Source organism: Heterocephalus glaber, unplaced genomic scaffold, assembly GCF_053883595.1.
Source record: "Heterocephalus glaber isolate CG9 unplaced genomic scaffold, H.glaber_assembly_v1.0 deba00001673, whole genome shotgun sequence".
NCBI classification, from domain to species: Eukaryota; Metazoa; Chordata; class Mammalia; order Rodentia; family Bathyergidae; genus Heterocephalus; species Heterocephalus glaber.
In genome coordinates this window covers 7145280-7163181 of record NW_028258410.1, presented here as the reverse complement: position 1 = coordinate 7163181, position 17902 = coordinate 7145280, and the positions used below count along the sequence as shown (strand labels likewise).

Here is a 17902-nt window from a genome sequence, read left to right as displayed (position 1 = left end):
GCCCAGGGGTGGACCCTGGGGGTATCCCCCAGACCCTGTGAGGGCCTCCAAGCTGGGGCTTCTTCCCCTAGCTTCCCCAGGACAGGGCTGTGTTGCTCACTGAGGGTTACTGAGGGTAAATTCACAGCTTCTGTCTCTTGAAAAGGCACCATTGCAGAAGATCCCCTGCAGGAGGAGGCAAAACCCCTAAGGAAACTTAGGGCTCAGCTCCCAGAAAGGGGCATGGGAGTGGGACTTCTACCAGGGTGCAACACAAAGGAGCCCCACCCTGGGCACTCCAGGAGCTGCAGAAGTCCCCCAGTGGCAGGCAGGTGAAAGGTGAGTGAAGTGCCCCCGGGAACCCTGGCCCTCGCCTTCCTACCAGGCTATTGTGCCCCCAGTCTCCAGAGATTGGGGGCATAGAGAAGCATGTGGCACCCCCTTCCACTGCACAGAGCCCGGGGGTCCGGCAGTGCCTGTTGCCACGAACACCCCAAGGGAGGATCCACTGGTTCTCGTGTCATTTGTAGTACAGTGCTTGGCACAGGAGGGTCTGGAGGCCCTGGCTGTCGTCAGGGAAAGCTCTGTGGAGGAGGAAGTTCAGAAGGCTGACAAGGCCCAGGGTGGGGTCCGAGGTGGGGCGTGACTGCTCTGAGTAAGGACCCAAAGGTCAGGCGCTTACACAGGGCCTGGGAATGAACATTTCTAAGACCGGTTGGGAGTGTCGGGGCTGGTTGGCATCATGGGCTGACAACCGAGGGCCCCTCAGCACTGCACGTTCCCACCCTGCTGGCTTCATGGTCGTGGCTGGGCAGTGCCGTCCCTGCTGGGAACTCACTGGACTTCCCTAGGAGTGGGCAGCCAAGTCTAAGCAGATCTGTGGCTCACGCCCGCCATCTACAGGCTGCTGGTCCTCATGTCACTGGGACCAGTCAGCCTCAGCCCCGCCCAGCCTGCCTCCTGCTACCCTCTGCTTACCTGTCCAGTCTGCTCCCTTCCTCCGGTTGGCTTGCTCCTGCTGTGGGCCAGGCCAGTGTGCTGCTCACACCTGTCCAGCCATGCTCCCTGGATGCGCTGATTAGCCCCACAGGCTGGGGCCACTCCGGATGCCGCCCTGCTGCAAGGAGCCTGCCAGCGTCCCAGTCTTCATCCTTAGGGGCCACAGTAGCCTGGTCTCCCTTTGTCTGCAGCCTTTGTGGGCTGCAGTGGAGACCCAGTGAGACACGGGAGACTCCTCACAAACTGTCTCCTGTGGCCCTCCCAGGGCCCCAGGAGGCAGAGGCCACCTGGCATCCTATGGAGGAGGAAAATGGATCCAGGGCAGATGGTTCTAGACTTCCACTCTGGCTTCGCAAAGCAGAGTCCTAGTTTGTAGCTGGTGGTGCCTTCTCAACTTCCTGTCCCAGGGAACAGAATGAAATGCACAGGATTGCCAAGGAAACCAGTTATACCAACACACATATGAAAGTGTTCCCAAAATTTTGTGATTGGTTGATTGAGTTTTTTGGTTTTTTGAGACAGGGTCTCACTATGTAATCCAGGGTGGCCTTGAACTCACTATGTAGCCCAGGCTGGCCTCAAACTTGCAGCCATTCTCCTGCCTCAGCCTCTTGAGTGCTGGGATTGAGTGAGGCATGCACCACCATGCCTGGTTCTAAAATTTGTGATCTAGAAGTCAAGTGCTGCTTTACTGACTCACTGAAAGACATGTGTTGCTGGGTGGAGTGACCACTGCACTTGCCAGCAGCAGGGGATATGTGGGACTGAGTGATGCTCAGAGCATCAGTCCCAGGCCCTACTGATCACACATCGTGTATGGTTTTGTTCATAAGTGAAGGTGGGACACATTTCTGTGGACAGTCTGGGAAGATATTACCAGTCTCTTTCCCATCAGGGTGAGACCCTGTCCTGCACCTCTCTCCCACTTCACCCAGACCTGTCCCTCCCTTGCAGCAGCTTTTCCCTCTCTCTCCATAGCTTAGCTAAGGCTGTCGGCTAGAGACACACTCCAGGCCACTCTGCACCTCCCCACTGGGAATATCCTCTGTCTCGGAGCGCTACCTGCAGCCTTTCTCAGCTTCTCTCCTAGGTCCTAGTCCACCCTGGCTGGCATGTGGCCCACACCTCTTACCTACACAGAGGACAGGGTCCCAGAACCCAAGGGGGGCTCCCCATATAGGGCATCAAGAGTCACTACACAAGGCCATTAGGCATAGAAAATGGATGCACCTTAGGACCATACTTTTTTTTTTCTCAGTACCAGGGATCCAACTCAGAACCTTGCACTTGCAAGGCAGGCCCGGCACCGCTGAGCTAAATCCCCAGCCCAGGTCCATAAATTTGAAGTGAAGTAAATCAGACACACAAGCTTAAATATTGCATGGTTTCTTTTATATGAAAAATTCAATATATAAATAAAGGGCAAAATAAGAGAGGTAGTAGGAAGAAAGAAAAAATGTTGTTGTAATCCAGCATGGATGGTGTATCTAATAGTGTACCTTGATTTAGTATAATTGTCTTATGTGTTTGATAGGTTTTTTGCTGATTAGTTGTTAATCTGTATGTATGATAATTAACTTTATAAGGACTTATAAATAAATGAATCTGTGGCTGGGGATTTAGCTCAGTGGTTCTGCTGCCTGCCTCACAAATGAAAGGTCCCAAGTTTGGTCCCTGGTACTAAAACAACAACAACAACAACAAAAAAAAAAAAAAAAAAAAAAGAAAAGAAAAGTGGGATGGAGGGGAAGGGAAAAAAGAATTTAGATGTGTTATATACATGTACTAATTCCCTACAATGAATGCAATCAATATTTACTGAAAACATGTACTAATAAAAATTTTTTTAAAAAGACTCCTGGTTCCAAAAAAAAAAAATTAAAAAATTTATAGCATCAAAACCAAACCAGACCCCAACAAAAATCTTCTTGCTGAGTCAACTTGTCCAGGTGAGGTCAAGGGTGGCTCCTCAGACTGTATTTCCTCTCCCCTAAACTTTGTGCTTGTCCCTCCTGTGGAGAAATCAGATGGGTCCCTGAAGGGGACCTGCTCAGAGAATGTGCCCACCCCACTTCCCAGCCAGGAATTTGCAAGCTCCTGTGGCAGAAAGGCAATGGCTCCAGATCTGCCTTAGTCCTCCCTCCTTTCTGTTGCTTATTTTAGTGTCATGTGGGGACACACCTGCCTGCCCAGTGCTGGGCTGATGCCACCTGCACTAGCAGAAGAGCCTTTCTGTGGTCAGCCTCTGCCAGCACTGTAGGATCCCCAGTTCTGGTGGTCAGAGGAGTGCACCAGCTCAGGGGTGGGCTCCTTTCAGGTGGTCTTTAAATCAGCTCAACCCTTGGAAGCCTGTGTCTTTGAGGGCTGGCCTGGCAGCTTCCATGGACATGACCTCATGGATGATTGTGAGCCAGCTAAGAAGCCCTTGCAGCCTGGAGCTTCCAAGCCACATCTGGGGTTCCTACTGGTTCTTGCACAAGGGCAGCCCCACAGTGGGTTCTACAGGACTCATGTCAGTTCCTCGGTGTGGTTAGTTATCATCAATGGTGTGTGACTTCAGCCTCCCCTGGTCACAAGGACTTGCTTTGTTGGGTTGGGCATAGATGCAGGACCCCAGCTTACAGGAAAGGGGAGAATCAGAGCAGGTGTGGAAGCTGGGGGAGCTGTGTTCATTCATCATGGGGCCACTGCCTTGGAAAAGCTTTGTTACTCATAAGGAATTCCACGCCAGCTCCTGGGAAACTCAATCATATCTAATGAATGACACTGAGAGTCCAAGGCATTGTCAGCCTAGGCCATTTTGACGTCCCACCTGCCATCTGACCTGATGATTCTTGTCCTGCATTTCCGTAATGGGGGTACACTACAGATACTAGTTCTTTGGCCTGCACTCCCCCCCAGTTGTGTTCCCTCCAGCACAGCCGCATCTGCATCACTGAAGAGGCGGTAGGCAATGGTGGGGATGCTGGCCATATCCCTCTCCCGCTCCCTGGTCTGGCCATCCCTTTGGCTGAGAGCAATCTGGCCCTTCCTGGGGCCTTCTCGCAGCAATGCTTCCAACTAACTTCCCTGCCCTGTGCCTAGTCTGGTGTGAATTAGCTCATATCATCCTGACAGGAGTGCTGTAAGGTAGACTCTATGGTTCCCACAGAACTGGTGCAGTGCAGAGCCTGGAATCTGTAGGCACCCCACTCCCCAGGATACCCACGGGAGGCAGGGGCCTTGTTCATGCAGCCTCCCAAGGGTCCAGGGCTCCTTCCTCATCCCAGCCTGGATCCCTTCCTGACCCCGCATCCAGCTACTGTCCCTCAACCCTCCTGGACGTGTGTAGGCACCTTGGCAGGGGATTTATGCACGCAGGCCGGACAGGCACAGTGGGAAGGGCTTGTGCGCGGTCAGCAGGCCCGAAGGGTAGAGCGGAAGGTGTTGGAGCCGCGGGCCTTGCCTCTGGTTGCCTCGGTGCCTTGGGGGCCAGGGCCCGCTGGCTGAGTGGCGAAGCTTACGCCACACCCTTTCCCTCTCCCTCTCGCCAAAGCCTCTCCCGCCCCTGTGCCCCCTCTAGCCGTCCAGCTCCAGCGTCGTGGGGCGGGGCCTCCTGCAGTGGCTCTGTCGAGACTACTCTTCCCAGGAGGCTGTGCGTGCCGCGGGTGCATCTGGGAGTTGTGGTCCTCGGGGCGGGAACTGCGTCCCAGGATACAGCGCGTGGCCGCGCGGCGGGGGTTTGGAGCGAGGGTCTCGGCGGCGGCGGCGGCGGCAGGTCTTTTCGGGGGCCGCCGGTAGAGCGGGTGCGGGCGCTGCCCCAGAGGTGATGATGGGCAAGGAGGAGGAGATCGCGCGCATCGCCCGGAGGCTGGACAAGATGGTGACCAGGAAGAGCGCGGTGAGGGGCGCGGACCGCCAGGACCCTGGGACCCCCGCCCTGCCGACACCCACCCGGTTGAGCCGCTACGGGCAGGACGAGAGCCCGCCCCGGCCGAGATCCCCGCCCGGGGCCCGCCTTCCATTGTCCCGGGACTGCCGCTTTGGACTGAACCCGCGCGGGCGGAGACCCGCAGGCCTCCCGCCCGCCCCTCTCGGGCCCCTTGGTCAGCCGAGCGGGCCCTTTTCTCCCTGTTTGTCCCCACCCAACAAGAGCCAGGTTTCTCTAATAAACTGTCTCTTCCTTAGCCAGCAGCCAGTCGGGTTGGGCAGATGGTAGAGACTGGGACGAGCTCGCGGGCTTTATGAGACCCCGGAGGAGGGCCGGCGCTGCCCCTGCTGCCTGGCCTCTTGCCTGCCCAGCGCTGAGCCTCGGAGGTGGTGTGTGCAACCTTCCAGGTCCAGCCCAGCTTCTGACACTTAACAATTCCCGCAGGCTTACGGGAGCATATTTAGCAGACAGCACCTGCATCCTGCCTGGCGTGGGTAGGGAGGGGTCGGGAGGTAGTGGACAAGCTCCCAAGCACTTGTCCTCCCAGGAGACGGTTCCTGGGGGAGGCCAGGACGGTGAGGGGCTGAGTCACTGGCTTTTGAGGCCTGCACAGCCTTCCTAGGACTGTGCCTGCAGTGGAGGTGGAGGGGTGGCTTTTTTCAGTGTGCAAGGTTGAGCCTGGACTGCTGCTGGGCAGAGTTCCTGGCTGGGGTCTGCACTGGAAGGGGGGCAGGGTCTCACTCATTTGTGCTGGAAATAATCCCTCTATGGCTGCACTCGTCCCTGGGCGCCGTGGGCATTAGAGCCAGGGTGGCAATGAACTGCTGATCAGAGACAGGCGGTGCTTCTCTTCTTGAAGGAGACAAACTCAAACTACAAATGTGCGGGGTGGGTGGGAGAGAAATGGGTTAGGAACCCAACTAGAGGTTGGTGGAAGCACGGCATGCATAGGAGCTCAGGAGGAGGAGAGACATTATAGATTGGAGATGGAAGACTGCAGAGGCCCAGGGGCCTGCAGCACCTTAGAGGTCTCTTGGGGAGGTGGGAGATGTTTAGGGGTTTTTATGCCTTTGGTCCTATGTCCACTCTGGAAGCTGTGTCACCCAGCACTCAGAATCTGCTGTTGGCAAGAGTGCCATTAGCTCTGGGGATCATCTGTCCCCTCAGGAGGTCCCCTCGGGGCCGGCCTCTCTGCAGCCCAGTGGGAAGGACCTGAGGGTGAGGAGGAGCTGCAGCCGGAGCAGAGAAGCCACACAGGTTGGGGGCAGGCCCAAGTCCTTGCACAGCCTCAGCTGCCGGTCATCTGAGTGGAGGGCTGGGTTGCCTGCTCCTTGTGGTACTCGGAGACATACGGACGAACACACCTTAGGGCCAAGTGGTTCGGTCTGTGGAAAGCAGGAGAGCAGGACGGAGCGGGGTGCTGCAGAGCCTGTCCATTTCTAAGTTGGACTGAACAAAGCTCTGGGGGATGCGAGCCTTGTCGTTTTGCTGGGAGGGGTTTGGGGCAGAGTGGCTTCCAGGGCAGGGGTCCTGGGGTGGTCCCTTGGCACCCACAAGGGACATTGAGGAGCCTGGCTGCTATGGAGGGGTGGCCTGTCTGCACAGGCTCTGAGGATACTGAGGGATGCAGATCTCGGAAAGGCAGAGGAAGGAGAACAGGGAGGTCTGTTGCAACATCCAGAGGAGGAGTTTGTGGCCAGCTGTGGGGCTTGGTGCTGGCCTTGGCTGTGTCCTAAGTGAAGGCAGCCTGAGGGCCAGCCCATCCTCACTGGCAGTGAGCACTCTAGGAAGCAGCTGCCCTACCCTCTGGAGCATGGCTGGGATGGGGCCAGCGAACTGGGCTATACCTCCTAGTGTGGCCCTTGCGGCTGGGGAGGGGACGTGGGTTTCTACTCTGGTTATTCAGTCAGTGACCTGAAGTATTATAGTGAGGTCAGAAAAGTTGCTACCATGGATTCAGTTTGGGAAGCTGTGTGAACTGCGGAGCAAGACTGCAGAGCTGCTCCCCTTCTTGCTCCTGTCTAGGGTAGGGTTGCTAAGGGCCCTGCCTTGCTGCAAGAACACGTGTGCAGAGCCCTGAGTGTTTCAGGTAGAGGATTGTGGTTTTCTTCTGATATCCAAGTTGTTACTGCCTTTTGTCCCTCCATGGGCAGTAGGCAGTAGAATTGTCCACTGAGATCTAAAGTCCTTTATGAAGGTCCCTTCTCCTTCCAGGAGGGAGCCATGGACCTGCTGCGGGAGCTGAAGGCCATGCCTATCACGCTGCACCTGCTCCAGGTAGGCCCTGCCTTCCCCAAACTGGGACAGCTCTGGGGACAGCAGCACCAAGGGCATCTGGCAGGGCTCTGTGGCTCTCCCCACTAAGGTCTTGATTGTCACAAATACCTGTCATGAGGAGAGGGTCTTGCCTTTTGCTGGTTCTTGATGAGTCTGGGAGGGGATGCCTGAGATCTCACCCTGTTCTGGGTTCCAAGTGGGACAGTTATCTCTCCTGGGCTGGTCCCCAGCCCCCGCCCTGTGGTCTGGCCCCTGGGGTGGGTCCCCACTGCCTCCCAACCCAGGCTGCTTGCCTTGCAGTCCACCCGTGTTGGGATGTCTGTCAACGCCCTGCGGAAGCAGAGCTCGGACGAGGAGGTCATTGGACTGGCCAAGTCTCTCATCAAGTCCTGGAAGAAGCTCCTGGGTGCGGGTCAGGCCTTGAGGGCTGAGTGGTGGGGCAGCAGACAGCCAAGAAATGTGTGGTCTTTGCTGGTTGGCACAGGATACGGTTCTGGTCATACTGACCAGAGCCTGGGCTCTTGGGAGTGGGCCCAGACAAATTTGGGTCTGGAAGTGCTCAGCTTGGTGCTAGAAGAGGATGGGTGGGTGCCTATCAGCAACAGTTAGGAGAGGTGGCTGGGGAGGCATGATTTGTGGGGCAAGGTTGTATGCAGGAGAAAGGGTTCCATGTAGAACAGGGAGAAAAAGTTGAGGCCAGGGGTTGGGTTGCACCATCAAGGGCATTGGAAGCCCTAGAGGGAAGGGGCCAAATGGCGGGAGTTCACACAGAGGAGAATGGCAAGGCTAGAATGTGCAGGAAATGCATGCAGGTAGTAGAGACAGGGAGGAGCCGGGGCCACCACGCAGGCAAGGGCTAGGCAGACAACGGGCCCTCCTGGGCAACAGGACAGCTGGGTTGCAGAGATATCCCAGTGGGATAGGAAGGCAGCTCTACATCTGGACTCTGGAAGGGTCCCAGCCTCTCCTGGGCTGTCCACACCCTTGGGGACAGCCACAGGACCTGCCTCTCTCCAGTGGTGTGACCATTGGAATGTGAGCGGTACAAGCATGTCCTGGTTCCTTGTGGAGGCCTGGGCAGGCTCCATCTGAGGCTGGGCTTGGGAGAAGCCTTGTGGGGCACATGCTTGGTTTCTGTTTGAGGGTGGAGGTAGGAGAGGAGGCCCCCAGGATGGTGTGCTTGGGTGGGGTGTGTGAGGGGCAGGGTCTAGGGAGGCTGATGGGCTTTGTGGGGGGAGAGAGACCTGTTGGCAGGAGAGCCTGGTGGCCTGGCACCTTGCATGTCTGGCTGGGCTGGGAGCAGGGGCGATGGGGATGGTGTCTGACTGAGGCTGGGACCTGTTCTTGCTCACCTGCCCCTGACCAATCTGTCCCCTTCTTTTTTGACAATGACAGATGTTTCCAATGCTAAAACCAGGGATCCAGGGAGGGACACACCTCTACCCACATCGTCCACAAAGAATGCCTCAGAGGCCATGGATCACAGGTAGCACACCTGGAGGAGGGGTGAACTCTCCTGTCTGCTGGCCCCATTGCCTCAGCTGATATGTGCCTGGACACTTCTCTGGGGGACACTTTCTCTGGATGGCCATGCACTGGGTTGGACCAACCATCTGAGATAGGTGGCCATGTCTGCTCTGCTGTCAGGGAGACCCCTGCCATCTTCCTGGGCAGAGAGCTGCTGCAGGTTCTGAGCTGGCCTAAGGAAAAGCCCTCTGGCTACTTCCCCCGTGACCCTCCCAAGTCCTGTTTTCACTGGCCTGCTCTGCCTGTCTCCCTCAGCCCAGTATCACTCAAGGATGGGACCCTTCCCACAAAGTCCAGCCTAGAACCAAAGGTGGCTGCCTGGCTCTCCTCTCCTACCTTGCATATACATATGACCATCACTGCCCCAGGAAGGGTGTTCAGGGCCCTGTTCCTGGGCGGTCCAGGGTGCTCCCAGTGACAGGCCACTTTGCTCTTGACCAGACTGGGTAGCAGTGGCCGGGCCCAGGCCAGACCAGGCTGAGCTCAAGATCCCTGGTATGGATGTACATTGTGAGCTCATCTGTTCACTGCAGGACTGACTGTGCTCCAGGAAGCCGCCTTCCTTTGCTAATGTCCACACAGCCTGAGGGAGCCCACCTGTTCATTTGAGGAATAAGCCCTGGCCCATCAGGGACCCCATGGCCCACTTTCCCCCCACTAGCTGGGCAGATCTCATGGGCACATTGGGTTTGAACAAAGATGAGCAAAGTCACCAGCTATGCTAGGATCTGTCAGGGTGGAACAAACGGGCTGCGGAAGTAGGAGAGGTGCCCTGACACTTGCTTTTCTAGGGGACTGGCATCTTATTGAGGTGCCTGTGGCCTTGCATTTGAGCCCAGTGTGCCCTGTCTCTTTTCAGCCGTAAGAGGCTGGACCTTCCCAGGATGTCATCCACCCCAAGGATCACCACATTTCCTCCGGTGCCCATTACTTGCGATGCTGTGCGCAACAAATGCCGTGAGATGCTAACCACTGCCCTGCAAACAGACCGTGAGTGCCCAGTAGCCCTGGCCCCTGACATGCCCTGCTGTACAGCACAGCCTGGGCGCCTGCCGCTGCAGAGGCCTCCTCCCCCAACCTGCTGTCCTGCCTCTAGGGTAGGCAGGGGCTCCTTGGGGTTGCCAGAGCTCTTGGGGGTGAGTGTCCCCTCTCACTGCCAGGGTGTTGTGCAGGCAGAGGAGCCGGTTGATGGCTAGTGAGGGCTCCCTCTTGCAGATGACCATGTGGCAGTGGGCACAGACTGTGAACGTCTATCGGCTCAGATCGAGGAGTATATCCTTTGTGCAGACTTTGCGGGGGCCCGAGGCTTCAGGTGGAGTCTGTGGGCCACTGGGCCTGGCTCCCTCTGGTGGCTGCTGGACACCACTGCCGCGGTGCCAGTACCCTCTCTGGGCTATATCCTGCCTTTTCCTGGGGGGGATGTGTGTGGGGGGCATCTTGCCCCAGCAGGGTCCTCCTTGGATGGGCCAAGGGGCCGGTTCTGCCAGCTGATGAGCCTATGCCTCAGCTAGGGGTGGATGTAGATAAGTGAGGTGCTGTAGCCTCCAGCTCCGCACCAGGCCTCAGTGGGGGGCTGACCTCAGTATGGCTGAGCAGAACATCCCCCACATGGCCCCCTGCAAGGCTGGTGCAGCTCAGTGGCCTCAGATGGGTCCTTAAACACTTGCACGCATCTTCCTGGATGTGGGAAACACAGACATGAAGTACAAGAACCGTGTGAGGAGCCGTATCTCTAACCTTAAAGATGCCAAGAACCCGGAGCTTCGGAGGAACGTGCTATGTGGTGCCATAACACCCCAGCAGATCGCGGTGATGACGTCGGAGGTGAGCCCCGCAGGACAGACTGGGGGCTGCTTCTGCAGAGCTGCAGGCTAAGTACTTGGCCCCTCACCCCAGGAGATGGCGAGTGATGAGCTGAAGGAGATCCGCAAGGCCATGACCAAGGAGGCCATCCGGGAGCACCAGATGGCCCGCACAGGTGGCACGCAGACAGACTTGTTCACCTGTGGCAAGTGCAGAAAGAAGAACTGCACCTACACGCAGGCAAGTGGTCCTTGGTCCATATCCTCAGGGTGTCCGCACCTCTGTCTGGCCAGGAGCCACCCCTACACCTGCAAAGTAGTGCCAGAGCAGGGGTCATGTTGGTTCTTCCCTGAGTCTTCAGGAATCACCACCCTCACTCAGGACCCCTAACCTATAAGCAGCACCTCAGGTGGTGGAGCCCACACGTTCTGGGGTGCTCAGGCTGGGGTCTGATCCTGCCCCGCACAGATGAGGCATAATTGTAGGCAGGAGGTGGTGTGTGCTGCCTGACAGCGGCCACAGGACACCAGCCCTACTGTGGAGGTGGATATTGAGGGGCCTGGGAGACTGTGGGTGCCAAGAGGTGATGGGGCCCGGGGAAGAGAGGAGTGGGTTGAGGTGGAGGCTGGTGCATCTCAAGACAGAGGTGGTGGGAACTACTGCCTCCCTCTTTGGGCTGTGGAGGAGCCCTGTGTGCAGTGCTAGGATGGCACCCAGTGTCTGGCAGGACTGGCCCTCGTCCTTCTGGGAAGGAGGCACAGCCACAGGGATCCCTGCAGTCCTCCCTCCATGGGGCCTCAACTCTTGGGGTCCTTCCTACCTTTACCTCCAGCCTGGGCTCTGCATAGGCCCTCCAGGCCCACCTACCCTATAGGGCCAACACTGGAAGGCTGGAGTCACTGGGCAGCTGGAGATCAGGTCATGCAAGGGGGCTCAGGAGCTGACAGTTCCTGCCCTGCCTGTTAGGGCTTACCCCTCTGCAGCAGAGCCTGGTGTGACCCCAGGGTGCCACCACCCTCCCACAGGTGCAGACTCGCAGCTCTGATGAGCCCATGACCACCTTTGTTGTCTGCAATGAGTGTGGAAACCGCTGGAAGGTAAGTGGATGGGCCCAGACTGACTCCTCCCAGCCCATTCTCTGATGATGGGTGTCTTAGCTCAAGGGGAGCCTATGGTGTGGACCAAGGCTAGCCTGCTCAGCTAGCCTCCTGGGAGTCTGGATAGTGAATGGGGGCCCACACCTGGGTGACTGCCCTGCCTCTGCCCTGGGGGTCAAGTAGGGCCACAGCTGGATGGCTCCCCCTGCCTTCATGCAGTTCTGCTGAGCCCTCATGCAGATGTGCTGCCGCCCCAGGCTAGTCCATGGCCTCCTGCATTCCTGGTGGACACAAGCTTCGCTGGAGATCCCCAGAAGGTGGCACGCCTGCTCCAGCTTGCCTGCTTGGCATGCACTGTTCTGCCTTTTGCCCCTCATTATTAAATGTCTTGTTTTGCCATCTTGCCATCCTTGGACCTTACTCCCGGTGGGCTAAACATAGCTAGGCCCCATCCTGTGTCTGGTCCATGTTGTGTACTGTGAACACCCCTCCTTCTTGGGGTCAGGCCATGCTTGGCTTAGCCCTGGAGGGACAGTGCTGGAGGCAAGCATTGGGCCAGCAGAGAGATCACCTGTGCTGACTCTAGGATGCTGGGGTATGCGTGTCTCAAGTGAGACCTTTTTTATCTACTAGGGACCCCTGTCCAAGGCAGCACTTTTGTTGTTGTTGTTGACAGGATCTCACAGTGTAGTTCAGGCTGGCCTGGAACTTGTAGTGTTCTTCCTGCCTCAGCCTCCTGAGTATTGGGAGTAGACATGTACTACCATGAGTGGGTCCGTGGCAACACTTCTGGTCGCATCTCAGACATTCACGAGGGCTGGCCCCATCTCAGGGCTCAGAAGGCTGAGGCCAGGAGAGCTCATCAGGCAGGCTGAGCAGTCACCCACTGGGGCCACTGCTGTGCAGGGCCTGGGTAGAGCCCAGGGTGGGGGCAGAGTCTGCGATGATTCCTCTTCTCTGATCAACCCCAAAGTGGGAATAAACAGAGGCTCCCATTTTGAAAACATCTTCAAGGATAAGATCCTATTTTTAGGGGGCAGAGAAATGGAAAAAGTATTTTTTCTTTCTCTTTTTTTTTGATAAAACATACAGCAAGGATATGTTTCCAGGTTTAAAGTTCATGAACATATAAAATATAATCAGGTCCTGTCACCTAAGCCTGGTTCTGAGGTTCCACATCTTGTTCTGAGGTTCTAGGTCTGGTTCTGGGATGCAGACAGCTCAAGTAGAAGTGTGTCCTGCTACAAAGCAGATGGTACAGGCTCTGTTCTCCCCAAGGCACGTCCTGGGCGTGGCTGCCTGGAGAAGGCCTCGTCAAGGCTGGGGGCCCAAGGTACATCTTGGGGCTGCCGGGGATGCTAGGCTTACAGCTTCAGTCTGCCAAGGGGCTTCCAGCCTGCCCTGCCCTGCAGCTGGAGCTCCTGCTGGACCAGGGAAGATGGAGCCGGGGGGCTGGGGGGGGGGGTGCAGCACTTCCCACTGGGACTGGGTTGGCTTCCAGGGTTTGGGAACCCCATCCAGCCAGGTGGAGGCACGGCTGTGAGCCCAGACTCTGTCCGTGATCACGTGGAGTATCTGCACCATGGCAGTGGGCTAGGCCTCAGAGGAGGACTGTGGGGGCTCTGGGAGCAGCAGGGCACGGTAGGTGGGGGAGCTAAGGAAGCGAGGGTAGGAGTCCCGGTGCATGAGAGTGTAGATTTGCAGCTGTGCATCATCAAACGTGTGTGCGGACGGCTCCTGCATCTTCCTGTTGATGCCCTCCCGTACTCGGGAGTCCAGGCTCACCTGTGGGACAGGGCACTGAGGTCAGGGGTGCCTCCCCAAGCCAGCCGCACCCATCCCAGCAGCCAGCGCACCTCTTTGGGGGAGAGGATGGACACATAGTCCTCGTAGATGAGGCGTGCCTTCTCATCCACCACGTGCCGGTTGGCTTCTGCCTTCAGCTCCTCGCAGGCCAGCCAGAAGAGCATGTTCTCCTCGCTGTACTCCGTGCGCAGGAATGCCCGGAACACGCTGCGGCCCGCAGGGCTGTGCATCAGCTTGTCAAAGGACTGCGCCCAGCTCTGCACCTCCTCAGGGCTCGGTGGGGCACTGTTGGTATTGGGACAAGGGTGTCACATCTGGCTCCACCCCATCCCCAACATGTGTGCACGCTGAGGCCAGACTCACCAAGCTTCACAGCTGGAGAGGGGCTGCAGCTTGCTTTCACGGGAGGCCTGCCACGCTCGCTGCCGCTCTTGGTTCCTGGCAGCAAAGGAAGGTGGGGATGCTCTGGGCACCAGGGTACCACCAGGGCCCCAGATGGGACTTGACACATAGGCAAGGATGACACATGGGAGCCTGGCACACACGTAAGCCTGCTACAGGGAGCGCAGCCCCTGGAATTGGCCCTTTTCATACCTCCAGGTCCCGACCACAGTGCCAGGCTACAGCCTTGGCCCTCTTTCTCCTGGTCAGCAGTTTGACCATCTGGGTTTCTGGGACTCTGCAGGCTGCTGGTGTCCCTCCCCTTCCCTGGCCTACTTGTGTAAGACCCTGTTCCTCAGCCTGTCTTTGGCTCATCCTCTTCTTAAAGAGGCCACCAACAGATCCACAGTGTAGGGCCAATGTCAGCAATGTCATAACTTGCTGGCTGATGCAGGGTGAGAGCCCCCTCCCTGTGTCTGTACCTGTCTGGTCCTGGATCCTGACCCCTGGCTCTATGAGAACCCTCTTCCCTGTCAGGGCTGGACCCAAGTCCATGTCCACCTGACCAATCCATTAGTTGACAAAAGCCTAAACAACTCAGTTTGCACCACAACCTGTTCCTTTTCAGCAGCAACACAGTCCTTGTTCCAAATCCTGCTGCTGCCCCATCTCTGTATCTTGCCTGGACTCCGGCCTCGACTGCTTACTGTTTAGCAGACCCCTTGGGGTTCCCAAGCCTGGGTAGGGCCAGGCCTCTCTATAAGGCCCCGCCAGCTTCTTCATCCTCTTAGGAAATCCTAGAAGCCACATATCTAGAAGCTCCAGTCCTGTCTCATGCAGACGCCCAAAGACATCAGCACCTTCGTGCCTCAGGGCCATCTGCTCCCTCCTTTGGGTCTCTGCTCCACTGTGCCCCCCACCGTAGTCTGGAGGGTCAACTAGCTTGTTCTCTGTGGTTCTCCCAGCGTTCCTGGACAGGATGGTGCTGAGCAGGCAGAGGCATCCTGCGCACAGGTGATGTCTTGGAGGCTACCAGAGGGCCCAGGGAGCAGGGCCCCGGGTCTGCCCCCCACCCTGAGCAGGTTGTGTCCCCAAGCTCACATACCAGGAGCAGCTGCAACAGCAGCACCAGCACAAGCAGCAGGGGTTGCGGCTGGGGGCCCCCCGGGGGGCTGTGGCATGGCTGGACATTGAGGGGGGCCTGTCCGCCTCTTCTGGCCCTGTGTGCTGGGGAAGACGGGCCTGCCTCAGCCTCCAGACCAGAATCCACTGGACACACAGGGCTGCCACACCCCACAGGCACAGCCCTTCAGCCCCCAGGTGTCAGGGATCTCTCGGCAGCTCTCCCCAGTTTGCCCACCCCACTGCCTAGGGAGAGGGGAGGAAGTAGCATACCTGCTTCTCAGCCTCATTCGGGGTGGGCATGGGTGGGTGGAAGGGGCTGCCCAGGCTCCGCGGTGCCAGCTCCAGGGGTCTGGGAAGAGGAGCCTCGGTTTTGACTAAGCATCTGCGACCCCCACCCCTGGCTGCCTCTGGGAGGGGTCCTGAGAGGACGTGCCCCTGCCCCCCAGCCTGAGCCTGGGCTACTGGGCTCTCTGCCTCCAGCCCTGGGTGGGTGGGGTGCTGGGGGGGTCGGTAAGGAGTATGCTGTGGCAGCTTCTGGTCTCTCCTTCCAGGCTGGATTCCAAATGAAGCCCCTAAAAGACACCCCCATCTGTTCAGTACAGGGAAGCCGGAAGTCTGGGTTCCTCTTTCTTGGTTTCCAGTGCCTAGCCCCTCCTAATGGGCTGGGGCTCCAGCTAGTGGCTGGGGGTTCAGACATTAGGACCTCTATGGTACTTCTGTCCAGTCTCCAGGGCAGGCTGAGTTGCTACTCACAAGGAGCCCAGAGCACTGTCACCTACTGCTCCCTTGCACTTGGCAGAAATGGTAGGCTAGGCCAACAGCAAAGACGATTTGGGGCAGGACTTCCTCCCCTGCAGGGAGGGGCCGTGCCCAGGAGTAAGGTTTTTGTGTTCCTCAGCTGCTTACACCTCTCATGCCTGCCCTAGCTTCTCTCTCTTCCAGCTCAAGGCCTTCAGGCTGGAGAAAACCGGAGGCCTGCTAGCTAGGGGAAGGGGCAGCATGGTGGGCTCGGAAGGTGGGAAGGTGGTTCGTCCTTCCCAAACCACGCTGGGCCACACCTTGACAGGAGGGTTCTCAGGGAGCGAAAATGTCACCTTCTGAGCCCACAAATCCCAAGGGCATTGGACAAAAGCAAAAAAAGCTGGGTGTGGTGGCGCAGGCCTGTAATCCCAGCACTGCAGGCTGAGGCAGGAGGAACGCTCTGAATTTGAGGCCAACCTGGGCTCCACAGTGAGTTCCAGGCCAGCCTGAACTACATAGTGAGACCCTGTCTCAAACACAAAGCAAGCAAACAAAACCCAAACCAGAGGAGCTGGGGGAAGGTGGCCAGTCTGTGCTTGGAAGCAGTTTTGTGTGCCCCCAACCTGTGCCCACCTCTATCCAGGTGAAGCCCTCTCTGCGGGCTTGATCTTCCCGTGCCCCTCCCCCCGCTCGTGGCCCTCTAATCCCGGTCCCACCCTAGCTGCCTCTCAAAGCCTCTGAGAAGTGAGTGGCGGTAAGAAGGGTGATGCTGAGATCCGAACTTGGCGCACCTACTGGGGGCCTCAGTCCCTCACCACCTGCCCAGCTTCCTCTAAGATCCTGGGTTCCGGGCAAGCAGCTGGGGACGCCGAAGTAGCGCGCCGGCTGGGCTTCCTTCTGGGGGTCAAATTTCTAGGGAAAGGAAGGGGTGTGGCAGCCTGAGGTCTGGTGGAGTACCCAGGGCCTGTACTTCCTGCTCCACACCCCCACCCGTACTGCCCTTGAAAGCCTCCATCTCCAACCAGTTCTGCACCGGAGACAGATGATGTGGGGTTCTGTGAGGTGCGCGGGGCCGTTTGGTAAAGAGGTGGGAAGCAGCCCCTTCCTTCCAGCTGCAGGCCCTGGACCTGACTCACTGCACCTGCTCAGGGCAGTGGGGCCACCTATGTCCTCCTCTGGGGGGGGAGCACAGGGTCTGAATGAGGGTCCTCCCACCCCTTATTGGGGGGCTCCTCTCACTCCCCAGCCCCACATGGTCCTCAGGCTGAGAGAGGCCGGACAGGCAGTAAATCTGATCTCTGGGGACAGAGGCTCCCTGGAGAGTGGTTGCTGTTCTGCTCCACAGAAGGAAAAAGAACGTCCTGGAGTCTGCCCAGTCCAAAAAAAGAATTTAAAAATGTGACAATCCCAGAGAAAAATGTCATAACCTTTGGGAGGGGCACTGACAGAGGAGCTGTGTTCACATTGCTGTCCTAGCCATACCTTCCCCACTGCATCCCCAGCGGGTCCCTTCCTAGCCGAGAGGGTCTGTTTCGTCTGCAGCATCCCTTCCTCCAGCTTCTCACGCTCCCACCCCTCCCTTAGGTAACTCGCCTCAGCGCCCCACTCACCAGCGACCCAAAGGCGGGGCGGAGCGGGAGGGCCGGGTTCGGTCTGGGCCCCACCCTGGCTGCCGAAGGGGCGTGCTCTGCAGCAGCAGGGACTGTGACCGGGCGGCAGGAGGTACTCCTGCGGCTCTCCGGAGGGAGGCTGGGGTCGGGGGTGCAGCGCCTCCCCAGCGGCTCGCTGGGCCCAGTGGCTGCTAGATCCCACGGGGGGGGGTGGCGGACGCGGACGAGGTGTCCCGCCTGGCCTCTCCCCACTAGGCTCTGGGGGTAGGAGACGCGGAAACCTGGGTTCTTCCGGCCCCCACCTTTGGGCACTCACTTCCCCAGGCTCAGAGCTGCAGAAAAAGGGGAACACTGCTGCGCGTCCCCTCCCCCACGCCCGAGGGGGCGGGCTCCGGTCCCACCAAGGCCCAGGTCCACGTGGGCCTTGGCTGCAGTCCCGGGAGCGTACCCCCGAGCCGGCTACGAGGCTCCCGTCTGCCGGCCGCTCCCCGCGCGCGCGGTCCGGCGATGCGCGCGCACTCACCCTCGCGCTCCCGCGCCGCTGCCTCCGCCCGCCCGCGCACTCCGAGGTCGGCCCGCCGCCGCCGGGGAGGGGGCTCGGACGCAGTGCGCAAGCGCCTCGTGGCACTTCCCCAAAGCGAGGGGCT

At 58.4% G+C, this 17902-nt stretch overlaps 2 protein-coding genes across 9 annotated transcripts; one reads left to right on the top strand and one right to left on the bottom strand.

Annotated features, from left to right (window-relative positions):
* The first annotated feature begins 4654 nt into the window (after positions 1–4654).
* Positions 4655–11991, top strand: Tcea2 (transcription elongation factor A2). Its single transcript, XM_087197971.1, is given in 12 exon segments — positions 4655–4858; positions 5146–5174; positions 5176–5260; positions 5917–5929; positions 7103–7165; positions 8561–8651; positions 9552–9682; positions 9908–9964; positions 10362–10516; positions 10589–10735; positions 11521–11592; positions 11776–11991. Coding segments are annotated over 12 exon segments (960 nt in total). The 5' UTR covers positions 4655–4786; the 3' UTR covers positions 11821–11991.
* A 611-nt stretch (positions 11992–12602) lies between these two features.
* On the bottom strand, positions 12603–17899 carry Rgs19 (regulator of G protein signaling 19). Of its 8 annotated transcripts, none has more exons than XM_087197967.1 (7): positions 17779–17894; positions 17256–17587; positions 15175–15253; positions 14885–15006; positions 13762–13836; positions 13449–13683; positions 12603–13377 (listed from the first exon to the last, which is right to left on the bottom strand). In XM_087197967.1, exons 3-7 carry the CDS (start codon positions 15202–15204, stop codon positions 13186–13188), a joined length of 654 nt encoding a protein of 217 aa, XP_087054093.1. In that variant the 5' UTR covers positions 15205–15253; positions 17256–17587; positions 17779–17894; the 3' UTR covers positions 12603–13185. The 8 variants fall into 8 exon arrangements, with proteins under 8 accessions (XP_087054093.1, XP_087054095.1, XP_087054094.1 ...); XM_087197969.1 differs by lacking the exon at positions 14885–15006 and adding an exon at positions 16437–16557 and having other exon boundaries at positions 17256–17513; positions 17779–17859; XM_087197968.1 differs by having other exon boundaries at positions 17256–17513; positions 17779–17841.
* Positions 17900–17902: the final 3 nt, after the last annotated feature.